General features: G+C 43.7%; 1 protein-coding gene across 1 annotated transcript in view; it reads right to left on the bottom strand.

The window, feature by feature from the left end:
* LMCD1 (LIM and cysteine rich domains 1) overlaps window positions 1-19,451 on the bottom strand; it is a 58,246-nt gene that overhangs the window by 18,053 nt on the left and 20,742 nt on the right. The window contains exons 2-3 of the mRNA XM_056861076.1: window positions 15,369-15,457; window positions 1,164-1,419 (exon numbers count right to left, since the gene is read on the bottom strand). Coding sequence (XP_056717054.1) covers window positions 1,164-1,419; window positions 15,369-15,457 — 345 coding nt within the window. The remainder of the gene's footprint in view (window positions 1-1,163; window positions 1,420-15,368; window positions 15,458-19,451) is intronic.

Here is a 19,451-nt window from a genome sequence, read left to right as displayed (position 1 = left end):
AAACTGAATATCACCTGCAATGATCAAGATCCAGTTTTTATCAATATTTTAAAATTTCTTTGTACCCTGCTTTTTCTTTCAAGAGAACATAATCCAAGTGAATCTTGGTGGTTTATCAACAGTTTAATCAGGCATGTTGTTGTTGAAGATTACAATTTTTTTTTAATAGCTCCATGAAAATCTATGGTTTGGACCCTATGAATGAGTTTGGTGCTCACTACATAGCCTCTGCTGCACTACAACATGGGCCCATTGAAAACAATACTAGGTAATTGAAATTTCAGAGGAAGAGGAAACCACCTCTGCAGCAGAGGCTATTTGGTGCACATGGAACTCATTCATAGGATCTCTATTCTTTGCAAAATTAAATATAATGTACGATGTGCTACCATTGTGCTTCCAATTCTACCCCTGCCACTAACAGCCACTGATGTGAGACAGCAGTGGGTCAAGAACATTTGCTCCAGAGTTGTGCTCTACCCTGATGTTACAGAGGACAGCAGGAAGAGGAGTGGCAGCTCCATGTGTCTTATAAGATATGGCATCTTCAAATGGAATTATACTATTTCTAATCAATTCCCCCTTTTCCCTAGCCTCCAACAGCCCCCTTTGCCCTGAAAAGTTGCTGGGCATTGGGTAGGCTTGCCTAATCTGGCTTGGGGAATACCTGGAAAAGTTGGGGGTGGCGCCTGAGGAGGGCAGGGTTTGGGGAGGGGCTTCAATGAGGCTTCAATGGCCTTCCAAAGTGGCCATTTTCTCCAGGTGAACTGATCTCTATCGCCTGGAGATCAGTTGTAATCCCAGGAGGTCTCCAGCTACCACGCGGAGGTTGGCATCCCTAGAGTTGAGAGATGCTCCAGGATAGCAATGCTATAAGTGGGAAAGGAACAAAATACCCCTTCTCTTGCACAAGAAGAAGTCATGTGTTTGCTCCACTCATTTGACAACAGCAGTGAACAAAGTATCCCCTTCCTTATGCTAAATGTCATATTGTTCTGCAGGCCCAAAACTCAGCAACAGCTTTTTTGGGTCCAGGGGAAGCTGACAGAAACAGCTTATGAGAATTTGTGCTAGACACAGAAACATTGGATTGAACCCTTGTTAAGATTTTCCGAGCATGCTTTCCAAGAAATGCTTATGAACTTTTTGAGAAGTAGTCTTACCAGTTTCTGAGTGAGTCCAGGGGGAGCCCATTCATATGTAACAGTATCAAAAGTCGGATCTTTCCGGGACACTATAGGATTAGTGATAATCATGCGGTTCCTTTTATAGATGCGAACACCATCACCTCCTTTCACCCGAGCTGTTAGTGAGGAATATTTTGAATCTGAGAGCAAGCGGCCAATTTTCCGATCGTCTTCTGCATCCGAGCTGAGACTGTGATCTTCCGGGCTGCATTTGCATGACTTGCATATTTTCCTGTGGGAGACAAATGAGATCATCCTTTGATATAAACTGGACCCCAATAGGCATGTGCTCTTTGGGAGGCTCCTGGGTGAACTTTAGAAATCTGAAGGTTACATATCAAAATGGATCCTGACATCGGACAAAAAGACCTTTGTCGGCAAGAGCTCTATCTGAAGAGGAATGTTTGTCAGCTATGGACTAATGGGATTTGCAATGATGCGGGGTCTAAAATCCACATGGTAGTCCCTGGAAAAGCCATGGTTCACAATGATCAACTGTTCTTTATAAGCTGACTGCCTGCATGCACAAGCAGTTGTAAAAAGATGCCGAGAATGCCATTACATTAGTTTCATTGCTACAACAAGGAACATCCTGTGCTGAATTGTTTATTTCAATTTACAGAAGCACTTCAGTAAAGGTGTTAAAGATGGGAGGTCCAACTAGACTTAGCATTTTAGATAGAATCAAAGCACACTGATAAGAGGTGGACAATTTGTATCTTGAATTAGCTGTTCCCCAGTATTAGCACCATTACACTTAGGCAAGCACAGATTGAAAGATATTGAAATGCAGGAAGTAAAGCCATTCTTCAGATGTTTCTATCACAGTGGCACAAAGGCCTGAACCCAGCCATTGGGCTGGGGAGGGTGGGGTAAAATGTAACAAATAAATAAATAAAACCATTAATTAAAATGACTTTACTTAAACTTTACTTAAAAGATTGAAGTCACATACTTTTAGTATTTGGGCTCTGATGAGAAAAGGTAGAACAGAAAGAGTTGGAAAACAAATTAAAGATAATTTTACAAGCTTGCTTCCAATAAAAAAGGTAAAGTTCCCCTGTGCAAGCACAGGGTCATTCCTGGCCCATGGGGTGATGCAGACTTTGTTCACGGGGTGGTTTGCCAGTGCCTGCTTCCAATACTTTAAACAGCATCAATCAATCAATGCAAAACACAATTTACAATATTGCCAGGAAAAAATCAAGCAATGGAACCATGAGGTAATAATATATTAACATGCACAGGGCTCTTAATAGCTATCACGCTAACCCAGCCATCATGCAAGTACATGCCTGCTAGGCTAGGAGAGGTAAGTTATAACCATCGAGTGATTGCATGGTCAGTAAAAAAGAAAGACAGCTTTGCTGCTTTGTAATGTACGAAACTGTTCAAATGGTGACATGACATGGGCTTGCCATCCCCAAACCATCCCCATATCAATTTTTCCTCCATCTCCCTGTATTGTAATACTATACACCCCTGGAGAACCTTTGATGCCCCAGTTGATTACATTCAGCATTCCACAAACAGGATCTACCTTATTGGTTAGATCAAGTACATAAACTCATGAATCTCTGAGTTTGATACATTGATTTCCTGCACTGTATCTTCTTCAGAATTAAACCCAAACAAATGGGCACCATGTAACTAAGCTTGTTATTTAAGTTGGGCCATAAACTTTGTCAAAGTAGTAATCAATATCCCAACTTTCCCCCTCCTTATTATCTTACTGATCAACCAATGAAGTTTGAATCTTTTCACTCCAACCCAATCTGCTTCAAGGAGCGTCTTATTTCTCCTATCTTTACACTCTTGGGGATATTAAGTTAGCCCCAAGAACGTCAGGTTTTGTGTTCCAATTGTGGTGTCCCCAACTCTGAAATGGGCTCCAGCCACTGGCCACAAGCTCCTGGGTGACAAAGTGTTTGAGGGAGTGTTAGTGCATCTTTGCATCAGCTCTGCTTTCCGAATGCAGGCATCTGTAAAGATTGCACACCTCCTTCCACCCCGCTTTTCACCTAGCTGGCTTTTCCCCCTTTCATTGACAAAAACCTCACCGGACTAGGCTTGTATGCTTCTCTTACCTGTTCTCCTACCCCCTTTTTATATTAATAATGTGTGCTTACGTTAGGATCCAGCAGAATTTAAAGTCTGTAGAACATCCTGCTTTAGCGGTTTGTATGTATGTGATTCAAACTCTGTATTCAATTTGCTAATTCCCTTTGCTATTATTCTTTTTCTTTACTAAATCCTTAACTGTAAACCACTGCTCTGTTTATTCTAAAAATCTGCACACCCTTTGAGACCTCAAAGCTAGGACTCTGGTATACATCAGGCAATACGATCTTAAAGCTTGGACCCTGGTATACATCAGGCAATACGATCCCAATAATATTTGCCCTGAGCACCGATGTGTATAGGCTTCTGACCCCTTACAGGGAGGATGCTTCTGTGATCCAGGTATATGCACATCTGGGCATTTGGATAACATCCCACACAGCTCTCCTTTTCCCCAAAACACCACTTCTTTTCTTAGTTCCCCCTCCATTTAATTCCCCCTTCCATCTCCTTCCTCTCCCATTATTCCTCAACAGCTTATACAGCCCTCCTTTAACAGGCTCACCCCATTTCCCAGCTCTTGCCTCTCACCCCTTCTCCTCCTCCTTCATTTCCCTTCCCTACTTACTGGCCCTTGCACTCTCAGGCTCTCATTAGCCTCTCCACCTAAGCTCCTCAACTTCCCCCCTTTGACTGCCTTTCCATCCTTGACAGCTAGTGTGGCGTAGTGGTTAAGAGCGGTGGACTAATCTGGTGAACTAGGTTTGATTCCCCGCTCCTCCACATGAAACCTGTTGGGTGGCTTTGGGCCAGTCACAGTTCTCCCCAAACTCTCTCAGTCCCCACCTACCCCACAAGGCATCTGTTGTGGGGAGGGAAAGGGAAGGCAATTGTAAGCTGCTTTGAGACTCCTTAAAGGTAGAAGATGAAGAGTTGGTTTTTATATGCCGACTTTCTCTACAACTTAAGGCAGAATCAAATCGGCTTACAATCACCTTCCCTTCCCCTCCCTACAACAGACACCCTGTGAGGTAGGTGAGGCTGAGAGAGCGTGACTGGCCCAAGGTCACTCAGATGTCTTCATGTGTAGGAGAGGGGAAACAAATCCAGTTCACCAGATTAGCTTCCGCTGCTCATGTGGAGGAATGGGGAATCAAACCCGGTTCTCCAGATCAGAAAGCACCACTCAAAATCACTGCTCTTAACCACTACACCATGCTGGCATTCCAGGGAGAGAAAAGCAGGATATAAAAACCAACTCTTCTTCTTATCCCTTGATACCACCAATGTTGCCTTTCTTATTTCAGCCAAGGGTATCTGTGGTAAATGCCATCTTTTCACTGTATGGCCCAGCCAGAGCTTGGCTCAGCTTCCATCTTTTCCCATCTGCCACTTCGTGCTTTTCTAGCTTTTTTTCTATCTCTGGAGCCAGTGGTGGCCCAATACTGTTGTCCACTTGTCATATTACTTCAGGTATATTGGCTAGTGCCACTGTGATTGTACACCTGCACAATCCTTAGTAATCTAGTTTGTGGCGTTTCTTGAAAATTGGGGGTCATTTAAAAACAACAACATTTCCCTCCCTGAATCTCTGGGGACGTGCCTGGCCCTGCTTCACTACTTTCATTGTCTGCTTGCAGGATTGAAATTCCCTGTTGGATCTAATCACACTGAGCTTTAAAAGAAATGAAACCAATTCACAGAAACCACGAGGTATGGACAATTATTGACTGTCACAGGTGGGGGCAAGGAGATGCACAGCATGAGGATGACTCAAGCCAAGATGTCTAGTATTATGGGGGGAAGAGAACTTGACAAGAGGATACCATGTGGGCTGCAACTCCGTGTCCACAATGTACATTGCTCCAAGTGCTGCAGTTTGCATAGCCTGCGAACAAGGCTCGACAAATGGTGCGCAAGCGAGTCACACATCCCCTTTCTGTAGCCCCTTCTGAGGCAGTGGCTGGTATATCTTCCACACGATAAGATGCAAATTCTAGAGGTCTTTTTAGCTCACAAATCAATTTATGGAAGCTATGTGACTCATCGCTTTAAACACTATAACAGATACGAAAAGCAGAAGAGAGCATAGTACGATGGAGACACTTGCAAGTCAAAATGTAGAAAAACATGCGTTGTTTAACCACTATGAAGCACATCCAAAAGCATTCAAGTCAACTTTCAAGCCCACATTTTTCCATTCTGAATGCCAGCACACTTCTGTATTATGTAGGGCAACCCTAGAATTATGGGGGCACCAGGGACATTCTAGAGAGGCCTTTGGAGCTGTGATGGACAGGAGGCTGCCATGCCCCTGAAGAGGAGAACAGCCACTCAGCTGAGCCTATGGGGTGATGCTCCAGAATCCAATCACTTTTCAGAAGGGGGTGGAATGTTGGAGGGAAGTGCAATAGGAAGGAGTTCAGATCTGCCCCAGGGAAAGAACAGTGATAGATTTGGGTCTGCTTCAGCAAAAGAGCAGAAAGTTTGAAGGGTAGCTCTGCCTGGTAGTAGTAGAGTAGTAGTAGTAGTAGTAGAAGAAGAAGTAGAAGAAGAAGAGTAGTTGGTTTCTATATGCCGATTTTTTTTCAGGAGAATCGAACCGACTTAGAATCTTCTTCCCTTCCTCTCCCCACAGCAGATGCCTTGTGAGGCAGATGTGGCTGAGAGAGCTCTAAGAGAACGGTGACTAGCCCAAGGTCACCCAGCTGGCTTCATGTGGAGGAGTGGGAAACCAACCCGGTTCACCAGATTAGAGTCCACAGCTCTTAACCAGAGCTGTGCCAGAGTGGTTTAGCTCTATCTCTGGGAGAGAATCGAGCACCCGATTGTTAGGCCTGTCTCTGGTAATAAGCAGACCTTGTACCATTTAGGCTGACTCTTGGGAAAGAGTAGGTTGGTGTGGGTGGAATCCTGAGTATGTGGGAGGATTCAGCCTAGTGGCTAGTCGGTCAAAGCCTGTTTGTACCTGAAAGCATCAAAGAAAACTTCAACCACTCTCTGAAGCTATAGCTAGCTTAAATTTATGTGCCTCAGCCAAGTTTCTCTTTTGACTACCAGCAGACTTGTGCTGCTGATCTGTTCTTTGAAACTAATCTGTAAATAAATAAACCTTCTTCGTTATTTCTTTATATACAGCTCCTGCCTCAGTGATCTCCATGTTCTACTTGCTCACCACAAAACTCACTTCATGGCAGTGAACCCAAAGCCTTTACACTTGCCACCTTCAGACCATCTGGTAAGTAAGGGAAAGGTTTACAGATTAAAACAAACTTGTTTCCCAAAATCATAAGAGGCTGGGTGGGTCCTCTCTGTTGGTGGAAAAGGCCTGTCACAGGAGCTTTGGGGGTTTTCATGGCAAGAGACTAACAGAGGTGGTTTGCCAGTGTCTTCCTCTGCGCAGCAACCCTGGTATTCCTTGGTGGTCTCCCATCCAAATACTAACCAGGGCTGACCCTGCTTAGCTTCTGAGATCTGACGAGATCAGGCTAGCCTGGGCCATCCAGTTAAGGTCTGTGTCCTCCATAACCACCAGTAAATTAGAATGTGCAGTTGAAAATTCTGTCTGGTATTTTGAACGAAACATTTATAAATCCCACTTTTGTGACCCCTGTGGTGCTGGCATAATAGCGGTGTCTACTCAAGTTGGACTCAGACTGTGGTAATGGTACGTAGGGGTGATCCTACTTACACTGCCAACATTCCAAGCTGAGTGGACCCTGCCGCCAGGATTGCTACAGCAGAAGACCTCCTTCACCAAGCCCCACCACTCTCACTGATGCTTGGTGGAAGAGTAAGAGGGTTTGTGCTGGAAGGGATGTTGTAGCATAGGTGCAACATTGTTCATCAAGACCCCACCTCTCTCCTGTGTACCTCAGAGGCTGCCAGTGCTGGCTGGACAACTCTAACTCCAGAACCAAAGGGGCCACTTGGCTTACCATGCACTAGGACTGTTTTAGTATCCCAGTCCATTCATGCTTTTGTGTGAGGACTAGGGTTGCCAACTCTGGGTTGGGGTGGAGCCTGTGCAAGGTAAAGTTTTGAGAGGGACCTCATCAGAGTTTAATGCAATGAAGTTCACCTTCAACACAACCATTTTCTGCAGGGGAATTGATCTTTGTAATCTGGAGCTCAGTTGTAACTCCTGGAGATCCGCCAGGTCCCACCTGACGTTGAAAACCTTAGTGTGGACCTTTAGTGATAAGAACCTAAAGCTGGTTTCAGATATGAGAGCCAGTGTGGTATAGTGGTTAAGAGTGGCAGACTCTAATCTGGAGAACTGGGTTTGATTCCCCGCTCCTCCACATGCATCCTGCTGGGTGACCCTGGGCTTGTCACAGTTCTCTCATCATTCTCTCAGCCCCACCTTCCTCACAAGGTCTCAGTTGTTGGGGGCGGGGAGGCGATTGTAAGCTGTTTTGAGACTCCTTATGGTAGAGAAAAGCGGAGTATAAAAACCAACTCTCCTTCTTCATCCAGTGCTGAGACCAACCAGGGTTGACAAATATCCTGAAACAAAACAGTCTACGCCTTTTAAAAAGCCTTTCCACAGCCACACTACCTACAAATGACAAAGGCACTGGGATACATTTAGAATTATTTTTGCCAAACAGCTCCTGACCCTGATAGCAAATAAAGAGAATGGGATTTATTAACCTGTGTTCAGATAATTGGATCAGGGAAACCAATGTCTCTCACAGAGGCAGAAAAAAAGGCCATTACAGCTTATAAATCCATAGGCAGTATATTAGAAGACTAAATTGTGAGTGGAGTATAATTACTTTGGCACCATTCCCTGTTCCCCCTGTTGTGCCAATAAAGATCTGTCATACGGCTGTTCATCTCCAATTGGCTGATGCCACAAAAGAATGTCTGCTTTCAACAGGGTTTGCCAAAGTTCAGTTCACAAGGCGTACTAGTGTTACAGAACCAAGGGCAAATACCTTCTTTTTAGGATTCCTGTTCTTCTCTTCCATTCCCCAAGGTATATCAAGTCAACAGGGTTATTACGTTTCATTTATGATGTTTTTTTTTTTTTTAAAAAAAACACACCTAAAAATAGTGCATACAGGCTTCAGGGGGGAAAAAAACTTTAGAAAGCCGAGAAACTATTTCAACGTCTGTCCACAAATTCCATTCTACAAAAGCAATTTTTTTTTTGTCCTAAATAGGTTCTTAAAGGCAAAAGGAAAAGGGGGAAAGGGAGAGAGAATTGGGAGGCATAACACTATTTGACTGGCACCAAAAGCAACTTGAAGCTTTAGGGCCTAAAGGAATACATCAAAGCTATATTCAACTGTGACAAGAGGAAGAGTGAACAATACAGAAAATGCAGAAGATGCTCTGCTCTGGTTAAACGTTACCTTTTTATTTTAAAAATAGTCCATATCACGGAGCTAACTGCATAGGGAAACAGCATATGGCCATTCTGTAGGACTTACGATTCACCAAAATCAATATAACATGCCCACCAGCTAGGGATGGCAACCTATCCTTATCATTGGGATAAGGCTGCCAACCTCCAGGTGGGGCCTGGAGATCACCTGGAATTTCAACTGATCTCTACACTACAGAGACCAGTTCCTCTGGAGAAAATGGAAGCTTTGTAGGCTGGACTCTATGGCATTATACTTCACTGCGTGCCCGCGTGTGCGACGTGGACACTCTGGCAACCTTGGTAAAACTCTATGTTTCGGCCGAGATTGCTAGAGCATGCGCATTGCGCACCTCGGCCGCAGCCTTGGAAAGTTCCCGCCAGTGGAGATACTGGGCCTGGCAAGCCTACTTATATGCCTGTCTAGACTTGCAACCCAGAGGTTTTCAAGCCCTCAGCAGAACTCACTATATTGGACTACATTTGGCTTAGCTGGTCACTAGTTTGGCAGGCCTAATGAGTTGTATATTCCTATAAGTTGTGCTTGCTTCCCTTTCCTTAAATGCCTAAACAATCCTGCAGCATATAAAAAAATCCAAAATGTAAAGATCTGACCTGCAAACAAATTCATCATATTTGATCTAAAGCCTGACTAGTGCAAACTTTTTGCAACATTTACAGGCAGAATGTTGCTGAACGAATTTCTCTTTAAGGATTAGCAATGGAGACTGGATGTCCAGTCCAGGCCCTATATTTCAGCTGTAGACACTGAGTCACATCCATCCAGCTTTCCCTCCTTCAGTCTTGTCCAATTTCCCTCAACATTCAACCCCTGCCCCACATAGGGTGGCCAACCTCCAGGTGGTGGCTGGAGATCTCCCACTATTACAACTGATCTCCCAGTGACAGATCAGTTCACCTGCAGAAAATGGCTCCTTTGGAAGTGGACTCTATGGCATTATACCCCATTGAAGTCCCTCCCCTCCCCAAACCCCATCCTCCTCACGCTCCACCCCCAAAATCTCCAGGTATTTCCCAACCTGGAGCTAGCAACCCTAGTCCCACTCGGCTTTTGGCTATGCAAAACCCCTGATCCCCAGCACAGCCTTTTCTCTTAACAGCTAAAGAGACTCCACTTTCACTTTTCACTAGCAGAATTGGGCAGCTTGATGAAAAATGTCGAGGCCTGGAGACCAGCATTTGAAACCTACTTCCTGTCATTAATAACCTACTGAACTGCGATGCACTGTTGGCCTGATCCAGTCTACCCCAAGGGCACTCCCCACCCCACAGGGTGCTAAAACATACCGCTACATTCTCTGGAAGGTAATCAATTTCACTTTCCAGCCAGCACAAGGCTCAGGGTTGACAATATGGACCCAAAGGACCACCTCCACCCATATCTGCTCATCTAGGAGTCAAGACTGGCTAGGGAGGCTCTGATGTGGAAATTATTTTCCTCAGGCTGCAACTGGTAAGCACACATAGCAAGCCTCTTTCAGTAGAGACAACAACACAAGTTGTGGCATTCCTTCCATTTTGAAGTATACCTATTATTTTTTGGCTTTCCTACAGAACCAAAAGGCCTTTGGGGGTGGGGGAGGAGAAGGCCAATAAGTTTTGTTTTTTAGTGCAGCAAGGTAAAGTGGACTTTTGCCGAAGATTTTAGACTACTGAGTTTTAAAAAAATCCTGTCCTTAGTATTGTTAATTTTATCCTGATGATTTATACAAACGTACAGTTTAATATAGAGTTGGCTTTTTGGCACTGACTGCTCTTGGGTCTTTGGTGCTTTTCATTGTAATTTTATGGGTTAATTTGTTTTTATAGGATTGTATTTTATCCAGTTTATTAGAAGCTGCCTTTTAGAGAAGGGCAGTGTAATAAATTTGCTGAGTAAATTAATAAAACAAACACATGAAATATTACTTAAACCGCTAGAAGTTGCGGATCTCTTCCCCTGAAATTACAATGCCCAAGAATAAAAGTGCAAGTGTCATCTGACCATTAACTCATCTCGGTTTTTGGGCTCTTCAGTTCGTAGCAAGGATGCCAGGTTGCTTGCTTTGGATGGAGACCAGTCCCACCCCCTGCCGGCTCTCCCCATTATTGCTCATCTGGGAAGCAAGAGAAATATATTCTGGGGAAAATGGGGGGGGGGGTGAGTGGCATTGCTGGGAATTCCATGACATCACTTCCAGTAAAACCTGGAAGTGATGGCATCATCTTGGGTGTTCTACTAGCATGCACCCCATGTGATGATGTCACTTCGGGGTAATGCTGGAAGGAACATCACATTTCAATGATGTCCCCAGTCAGCCCCCCATCATAGAAGCCTCCTGCAAGTTGCCGACCTGTAGTGGAAAGAAAATTTACATTTGCCCTCTGTGCGAGAAAGGACTCAAGATCATTCTCTCTGATGACCGAGAAAGGATTCCGCACACATGAGTCTGCTCGCCTCAAAATTAAACCACCAGCATCTAGGCTAGTGCAGAGCAAAAGCAAACAGCCATACCAAGCATAGAAGATAGATCCAGATAACACCAGAATGTTAAACAAAACATGTGGGGTTGTGAAAATAAGTTCCACAACTATTTCTTGAGGAGGAGGTCCCTGAGTAAATCCAGTCTTTCAAGGAACACCAACTAGGCACTCTAATTCCTAGAGTTACTAATCTCAAAGTTGAAACTGGACTTCTCTCAGAATTGCAGCTGATCTCCAAACTTTAAAGATCAGTTCTCCTGGAGGAAATGGCAGCTTTAGAGGCCAGACTCCCCTAAATCACATTCCCTCTGAGCTCTCCTCCCTCTGAACTCTCCAGGAATTTTGCAAGTCTTACCAGAGGTAGAGATAAAGCGATAGCTCTAGTAAAAGCTTTCCAGAGGCAAGAGCCCACTTCAGCATGTGGATAATTGGCCTATCACCTCTTGTTTGTTTTGCCAAGTTATTCTCCTGGAAAATTCATTGCTGACTAGGGAATTGGTGGGCAATTGCCCGAATGACACCGAAAGGACTGTGAACATATAACCCTACCTTATACCCAGTCATTCCCATCTAACCCAGAATTTTCTGCTACAGTTGAAGAGGGGAGAGGCACGTCTCGTTCACGCCTGGATCAGTTCATAAAGAGCAGTCTTGATTTTGCTAGCTTTTCTGATTCACTTAGTCTGCCTTTATGTATATCACTTTGAAAACACTTGTTGAGAAGCAGTATATGCATTTTTGCAAAGAATTGCTGACCGGGGTATCAGGAAGGGGTCTTTCCTACCCAAGTTCCGTTGGATTAGAGATTCTGGGGACCAGACTTAGAACCTTGTGCATGCAAAGCACATAATCTATACTGACCAATGGTCCTTCTATTATGACAGTTCTCAGAACTCCTCAAGGTAGCTTTTCTTTTAAAACAATGGACAATTGGCAATGCTCTTGGCTTCAGCTGGAGAGAGTTTGGACTCAAAACAAAGCACACTTAAATTTTATACTCCCCTACTTTGCAGGTCATAAGCCAGAAAGTATATCCTTTCAGATTTTATATATTGCTGCCACTTGCATCAACAGCAGGTAATACCATCATGGTTATTAAAAAGCATTTCCTGGCTTGAGAGTAGCCATAATGTAGGTAAAGCCAAGCATGTGTTTTTATGTGGGTAGGATGATATATTGGCACTATCGCTAGTAGCAAATGGAATCGACATCCCAGTGACTTCAATCCAGATTGCTCCTTTTAAAAGCATTTCTGAAACCACATCTCAGAGTGGTCAACAGTAAAAAATGACTTATATTTTTTAATGAAATGAAGCCCATCTTTTTGCCACGATAGTATCGTACTTGTGGGTAATGCAGCCATTAAGGCGCTAGATTATTTATAGTTCTGGCTTGTCACTCACAGCCAACTTTGGAGTATACAACTGAAGAAAGTCTCAGTTAAAGAAGAGCTGCAGCTTTAACAAGAATATCGCACCACCACAACAAGCAAAACTTAAGCAACTGAATTTGTTTGCACATCTCTTGTTGCCCCTTTCTTTTTCTCCCTCTGTGGTCTTCCAGTTGTTAAAGATAAAGCATGATGCATCCAACTTTTTAAAGAAAAACATATATCATGCACTGGCATAGAAGGTAGGGTTGCCAGCCTGCAGGTGGGGCTTGGAGTAGGGTTGCCAGGTCCCCCCTCTCTTCCAACGGGATATTTTTTTGGGTGGGGATCACATGCGACGTAATCCTGTCACTTTCAGTTTACTTCCAGAAGAGTCGCAGTGCAACGGGACGATTTACCACTCAAACCCTGGAAGTAAACTGGAAGTAAACCGGAAGTGATGAGATTGTGTCGCTTGGGGCCACACAAGAACCTTGCTGTGAGCTGACCAATGGATTGGTGGGCGATTGCCCGCCATGCCAAGCAACCTGGCAACCATAGCTTGGAGATCTCCTGGAATTGAAACTGATCTTCAGACTACAGAGATCAGTTCCCCTTGACAAAACGGCTGCTTTGGAGAGTAGAATCTAGGGCATTATAGCCAGCTGAGGTCCCTCCCCTCCCAAACCCTGCCCTCCTTAAGGCTCTTCCCCCAAATCTCCAGGAATTTCCCAAATCCTGCCAGTGTGGTGTAATGGTTAGGAGCGGTGGACTCTAATCTGGAGAACTGGGTTGGTTTCCCCACTCCTACACATGAAGCCAGCTGGGTTACCTTGGGCTAGTCATAGTTCTCTTCGAACTCTCTCAGCCTCACCTACCTCACAATGTGTCTTTTGTGGGGAGAGGAAGGAAAGGAGATTGTAAGCCAGTTTGATTCTCCTTAAGAAAGGCAGAGAAAATCAGGATATAAAAACCAACTCTTCTTCATCTTTTTCCAGCTGTACCCAAAATGCAGAAGGGAAAAGAGCACTCTGACCTCTGTCAATGGGCAGAAGAGTTTTCTACTAACACTGAAACTAATATCCCATGTTTCATTGCTGCCTGTTCAGTGACATAAAGATTTGGACAATTGCTTCTCCTGAAGATGCCTAGGATTAAATAATACCTGCCCCAAACCCAGTTATTTTCATTAAACAAATAAGCCCATTCCCTCAGCTCCATTTAGTTTAAATTTTATTATACCGTTAACTGGAGCAGACCCCAAGGCACAATGGAATTGTGGAACAGTAAAGCAAAACAGGGAAACGCTGCTCGCACCTTTAAAAAATCCTTTAATTTAGAAAATCCCAGTGTTTATCAGGAGAAACCCCTTCTCTACTTCTACCTGAATAGACAACCAAACAGAAAATCCTGGAATTATGTTTAAATTCAACGTTGCCTAGTGCACAAGTAGTAATGAGAAATCTCCAGAACATCAACGACAACAAAAAGTCTAGCCAACAATGTTGCCTAGGTCAAAGGAGCCTTTTCACATGAGAAATCCTTGAGTTTCTGGTAGGGAGTCTTCAATGCGGGAGACAACCTATCTGTAATCAATGTTACTCCAAGAAGAAAGGCAGGAAAGATACTGAATTTTACATGTATCTTGGATCACTGGTCTGAAAATGTTTTCCCACTGAAATCAAAACAAGCCACATTCACTACATACTTTATAGTTTGTGAGAATGCCAGTTGAAGAGATCCATCAAACGGCCTGAATATTTTCATTCAGAAGAGTCATTTGAGTCACTCCAAACTGTACCCCTGAGAGCAAAGGCCCGAAGAATGTGACATTTTTGAAAGATGACCTAACTGCTGAAAGACTGGTGTCCTTTGACTGGAATGTCTCAACTGCTACCCACTGTCAGAAAGAGCAAAATCAGGGACACAAATTTATATACGCTGCCCTTTTGACAAAGAACAGTGTAATGACTCAAAGCACAAAGCCACAAACTAAGGACTCTGAGGACAGTGGCTAAATCCTGGAAATCTGAAAAGAAAAAAAAAATGGAAGAAAAGCAACTGATTAAAGTAAGTGCATATAAATGTTGCTTCCATCCTGTTTGTTCAGCTGAGCTAACTGTGTGTATTTTAAATGCAGTGTTTCAGTAATGGCCTTAGGCATATTTTCCAATTACAGAAGTATGCATTATGTAAGTGCCTTCAAGTCACAACCAACTTATGGCAACCCAAGCAAGGGCCTTTCAAGGCAAATGAGAAGCAGAGGTGTTTTGACATTGCTTTCCTCTCCAATCTTCCTAGGTGATCGTCCATCTATGTACTGGCCTTGCTTAGCTTCTGAGATTTGCCTTCCCTCCTAATCGCTACTGAATTAATTAGGAATGCCAGGTCCCTCTTCGCCACCAGCGGGAGGTTTTTGGGGCGGAGCCTGAAGAGGGCGGGATTTGGGGAAGGGAGGGACTTCAATGCCATACTGTCCAATTGCCAAAGCGGCCATTTTCTCCAGTTGAACTGATCTCTATCGGCTGGAGATCAGTTATAATAGCAGGAGACCTCCAGCTAGTACCAGGAGGTCGGCAAAACTAGAAGTAATGTGCAAAAATGCTTTAGGAACGCCACTATATGAAAGTTACAGCGTTATTAGTTGGGGAAAGGAAAGGTCTTATCAAATGTTTCAGATCCATTATAGCAAGCTTAGTACATAGCCTACTCCAAAATTACACCTCACTGAAGTCACAGCATACTCCTCCCCCACTGCAATAGATTGTTATGGATTCTGATTCTGTTTTTTAATGTAACTGATATTTGGGTATAGTTGTTCTAAACTCAACCCAAATTATAACAGAGACAAACTGGGGTTGGGGGAATGCAACACATTAGATAGATTTATTACCTCCAAGAATGTGGCTCAAAGCCTGCGCACATCCCCCTGCATCTCAAGCAAGGTACACCTCTTCCTGATTGTTGCTGGCTAATAGACATCTGTGGGAAGAAAAAAAAAGATATGGATTTATTTAAAAACTACCTATATTGGTTTTACCAAACTACACATCATTCTTCTGAGATACTGACTTCTTTACAACTACCATATCTTATGCTAAGAATTTGGAAGTTCAAGATTAATAATATGTGGAAAGTTTATGACCCAACAATCCAGTTATAAATATTTCTGCAAGACTTACCATAGCTGGGAAGCAGGTGGTACAACGCTACATAGGGTTGCCAACCTCCAGGTACTAGCAGGAGATCCCCTGCTATTACAACTGATCTCCAGCCGATAGAGATCAGTTCCCCTGGAGAAAATGGCAGTTTGGCCATTGGTCTCTATGGCATTGAAATCTCTCCCCTCCCCAAACCCCGCCCTTCTCAAGCTCTGCCCCCAAACCCTTCCACTGGTGGCGAAGTGGGACCTGGCAACCCTAATTAAAATGCAGCCAAATTGAACCCATCATTTAGGGACTGTGTTGGACTCAAAAATGGGGAAAATGGAATATACTAAGTATGGGGTCCTACCAAATTCAAGAACAAATTTGGCATTTACAGATACAAACATAGAAAGCAGAGACTCGACTGGCTTATATTAATGCCACATAACACTCATGTTGTTACGTTTTTTGTGTGATCATGGGTGTTAGATTTCAAATCTTCAAAGTCAGGCCTTCTGAATGCCCTTTAACCTGAACCCCGGATGTATGTGGTTAACTCAGTGACAAAGGAAAAGGCAGTCTACTGAGACTCAGAGGGCACTTTTTGATTTATCAACGCTAAAAGTCCCAAGCTGTTTCCAGCATTGAAAATAAATCCCAGAGGCTAAGCTCTGCATCATTTTAAGCTCTAATAACCAGATGAAAACAAACCAATAACCACAGATCTACAAATACGGAGCAAACAGCACTGAACCAAAAGCAAATCAGCTATGTTTATCGAATCCAAGTATAGGGATTACAATTTATATCCCAGCCATGCCAAGAAATTAGCATCCTGAAGGCTCTTCTTGCTCTGAACAATTGTAGCCCTTGTGAAATGAAATATGGAAGTCTGTAAGAAGCCTCAGACTGCAAAAAGGGAAGGCTAGTTTATTCATTACAAGCACAGCTAACACAGCCCATTAGTATATTGAAAATCAACGGAGTGCTTTTTAAACACTATCTACACTCCCAAAACTGAACCCCTCAAAAGTAGCTCGTAGCTCACTGAAAATAGCACAAGTTACCAAAAAATAAACAACATAATATTTGAATAGCACTGTATTTCAGTTCCGTATAGGGTTGCCAACTTCCAGGTGGTGGCGGAGATCTCCTGCTATTACAACCGCCCCACAGGGCAAATAATGCTGTTTCAGGTTGGGAAAGTACAGGAGGAAGGCAGCAGTCCCGCCTCTGATAAACGATGGTCCAAATTTAAATTGGGCCTCTGTGGCGCTTTTAAATTGAGCTGCCACTGAAAACGTGCAGGTGCTGTATGGCTGCTGAGTCCCCATGGTGATCAAGTGTAAATTGGGTTGCCAACCTCCAGGTACTAGCTGGCGATCTCCTGCTATTACAACTGATCTCCAGCCGATAGAGATCAGTTCACCTGGAGAAAATGTCCGCGTTGGCAATTGGGCTCTATGGCATTGAAGTCCCTCCCCTCCCCAAACCCCGCCCTCCTCAGGCTCCGCTCCCAAAACCTCCCGTTGGTGGTGAAGAGGGACCTGGCAACCCTATGTGTAAAGTATATAACATGCAGTTTGGGTCTTACCTCCCAGTACCCTCAGGTAAGATTTGTGGATTCTGAGGATCATGTGAAACACATACAAAACCTCAGAAGTTACATGTGATAATGAAAGCCAAAGCATAACTCATTTATCCTTTTTTGGGATTTTAGAAATGTTTTAACCACCTTGCATATCACATTATACTCACAAATGCACAAGGCTATATACAGAGATGGGTTTGCTTTTTTAAAAACAATGAATGACAGTTTCCGTCTGTTATATGCTGATATTACAGAGCTAAAAGTATGGCAACGTGAATTCATAAAATAATTGGATTATTTGGTGCAGTACGTTTGAAAAACACAGTTGAGTATTATATAGCTGGTAAGGAACTAGCTTCTCTTTGCTCACTGCTTTGCAACGATGAGCTACTCACAGAAAGCATGTAGAGATATTTTTATCTAACACACATTGAAGGGAAGTAGGATAAGACACAGTGTGGTGTTATTTCTGGTTATTCAAGAATTTGTTTTGCTACATGATAACAAGGAGGAAAACCTTATTAAGCAGACAAAGAGACTGAAGAACACTGGTGACTTGATATACAAGCCAAACGCATTGGGCTCTGCGCCATGCGCACCCGACAAAGACTCAAAGTATTATTTGGGGAATGTGGCTTGTTTCCACGGCTTTGCTGTTCTGCTTTGTGGACAGTTTCCATGGCAAATGGGGAACATGGCAAGAGAAGAAATAATAAAATGTCCTTGGAGGAACGGAGAGGCGGGGAAAGTGTGGCGATAATGCTATGCTTTATGCTGCTCATTCATGAGGAATGGCAGGCTAGGAATCTATCAGAAATGAGCCCACAGACACAGATTCAAGTTACAGTTCAGTTAAAAAAAAGAGGGACGAGAACAGAGAGTACTCTATAAGCTCAAATGTGGAACAAATAATATTTGTGTTTAAAACGGGGGGGGGATCAGTCTTCAGAAAATGATCCTTTTAAGTTAGAGTTAGGTGTTCAAGAGGGTGTCAAAAGGGAAGTTGTTTTAACAGGAACGATTACTAGGGTTGCCAGGTCCCTCTTCACCACTAGCAGGAGGTTCTGGGGCAGAGCCTGAGGAGGGTTTGGGGAGGGGAGGGTCTTCAATGCCATTGAGTCCAATTGCCAAAGTGGCCATTTTCTCTATCGGCTGGAGATCAGTTATAATAGCAGGAGATCTCCAGCTAGTACCTGGCAGTTGGCAACCCTATTACTAAGGAATTATGCTATGGAATTCAGCCTTGCCATTCTCCCTTTCTGCCATCCCAAGGAACTTTTCTAGGCCTTCATCTCCAGCAGCTCATTTCCGTACAGCTGGAAGGCATTCTGCTCTTCAAGCATCACATCTCAAGAGGTTTTTGTCTGTACTTGAAGTCTCTGCAGCCTTTTCACTGAACAGCAGCAAAATTCCCACTCTTTATGGGTTGCCAAGTCTGAGCCATCCAGTTTGGGAAATTCCTGGCAATATTGGGATGGGGCCTGGAGAGAACAGGGTTTGAGGAGAGGTATAATGCAATCAACTCCATTCTCCAAAGCAGCCATTTTCTCCAGGCGAACGGATCTCTGTAGTCTGGAGATCAGTTGTAATTTGAGGAGATCTCCAGGCCCCACCAGGAGGTTGGCAACCCTAATTGAGGGCTTCTCTAAAAGAGGGCTTATATACACTACAAAGACCAAGTGGGGAGCAGTGTATTTCTTCACACAGATGCACTCTGTGTATAGGCTATCATAGGACCAGTAGAGAGATTAATCCTCTGCCTCCACACTGCTTTCCCAAACTCATAGAGTGTCATGGAGGGTGGGGAACCCTCGTGGTTCTGTGGGCAGGTTATTTGACAACGAACTCTGGGAGCTCTCTACATGGATCTCCCAGCATCTCATCTAGTTTTACCCTGCAGCATCACGCAGTGCATGGAAACAATCTGTACACACTGCAGCGGCTGAGGTACATTTTGAGCCATTCATTTATTATTTTAACTGTCTTTAAACCAACAGACTGTTATTTAAAAAAAAAAATCAGAGGATGACACCCATTACAGGAATAACTGAGCGGAACAGGGAGAGTAGAGCCTGCAGCAATGTGTTGTAATGCATGCACACATGCTCAGTCAGTGAACCTAGTTATGAAAATAAGGATGTTATAATTTTGTCCCCAATTTAATTCATAACATTTTATGCAGCTTTGTGTTGGTGTAATTTGTACCTTTCCCCCCACTGCATTACCTTTTTACAGTCCC

The sequence above is a fragment of the Euleptes europaea genome, chromosome 1, assembly GCF_029931775.1.
Source record: "Euleptes europaea isolate rEulEur1 chromosome 1, rEulEur1.hap1, whole genome shotgun sequence".
Classification (NCBI taxonomy): Eukaryota; Metazoa; Chordata; class Lepidosauria; order Squamata; family Sphaerodactylidae; genus Euleptes; species Euleptes europaea.
The sequence above is the reverse complement of the archived record's forward strand: the minus strand, read 5'-3'. Positions and strand labels throughout refer to the sequence as shown.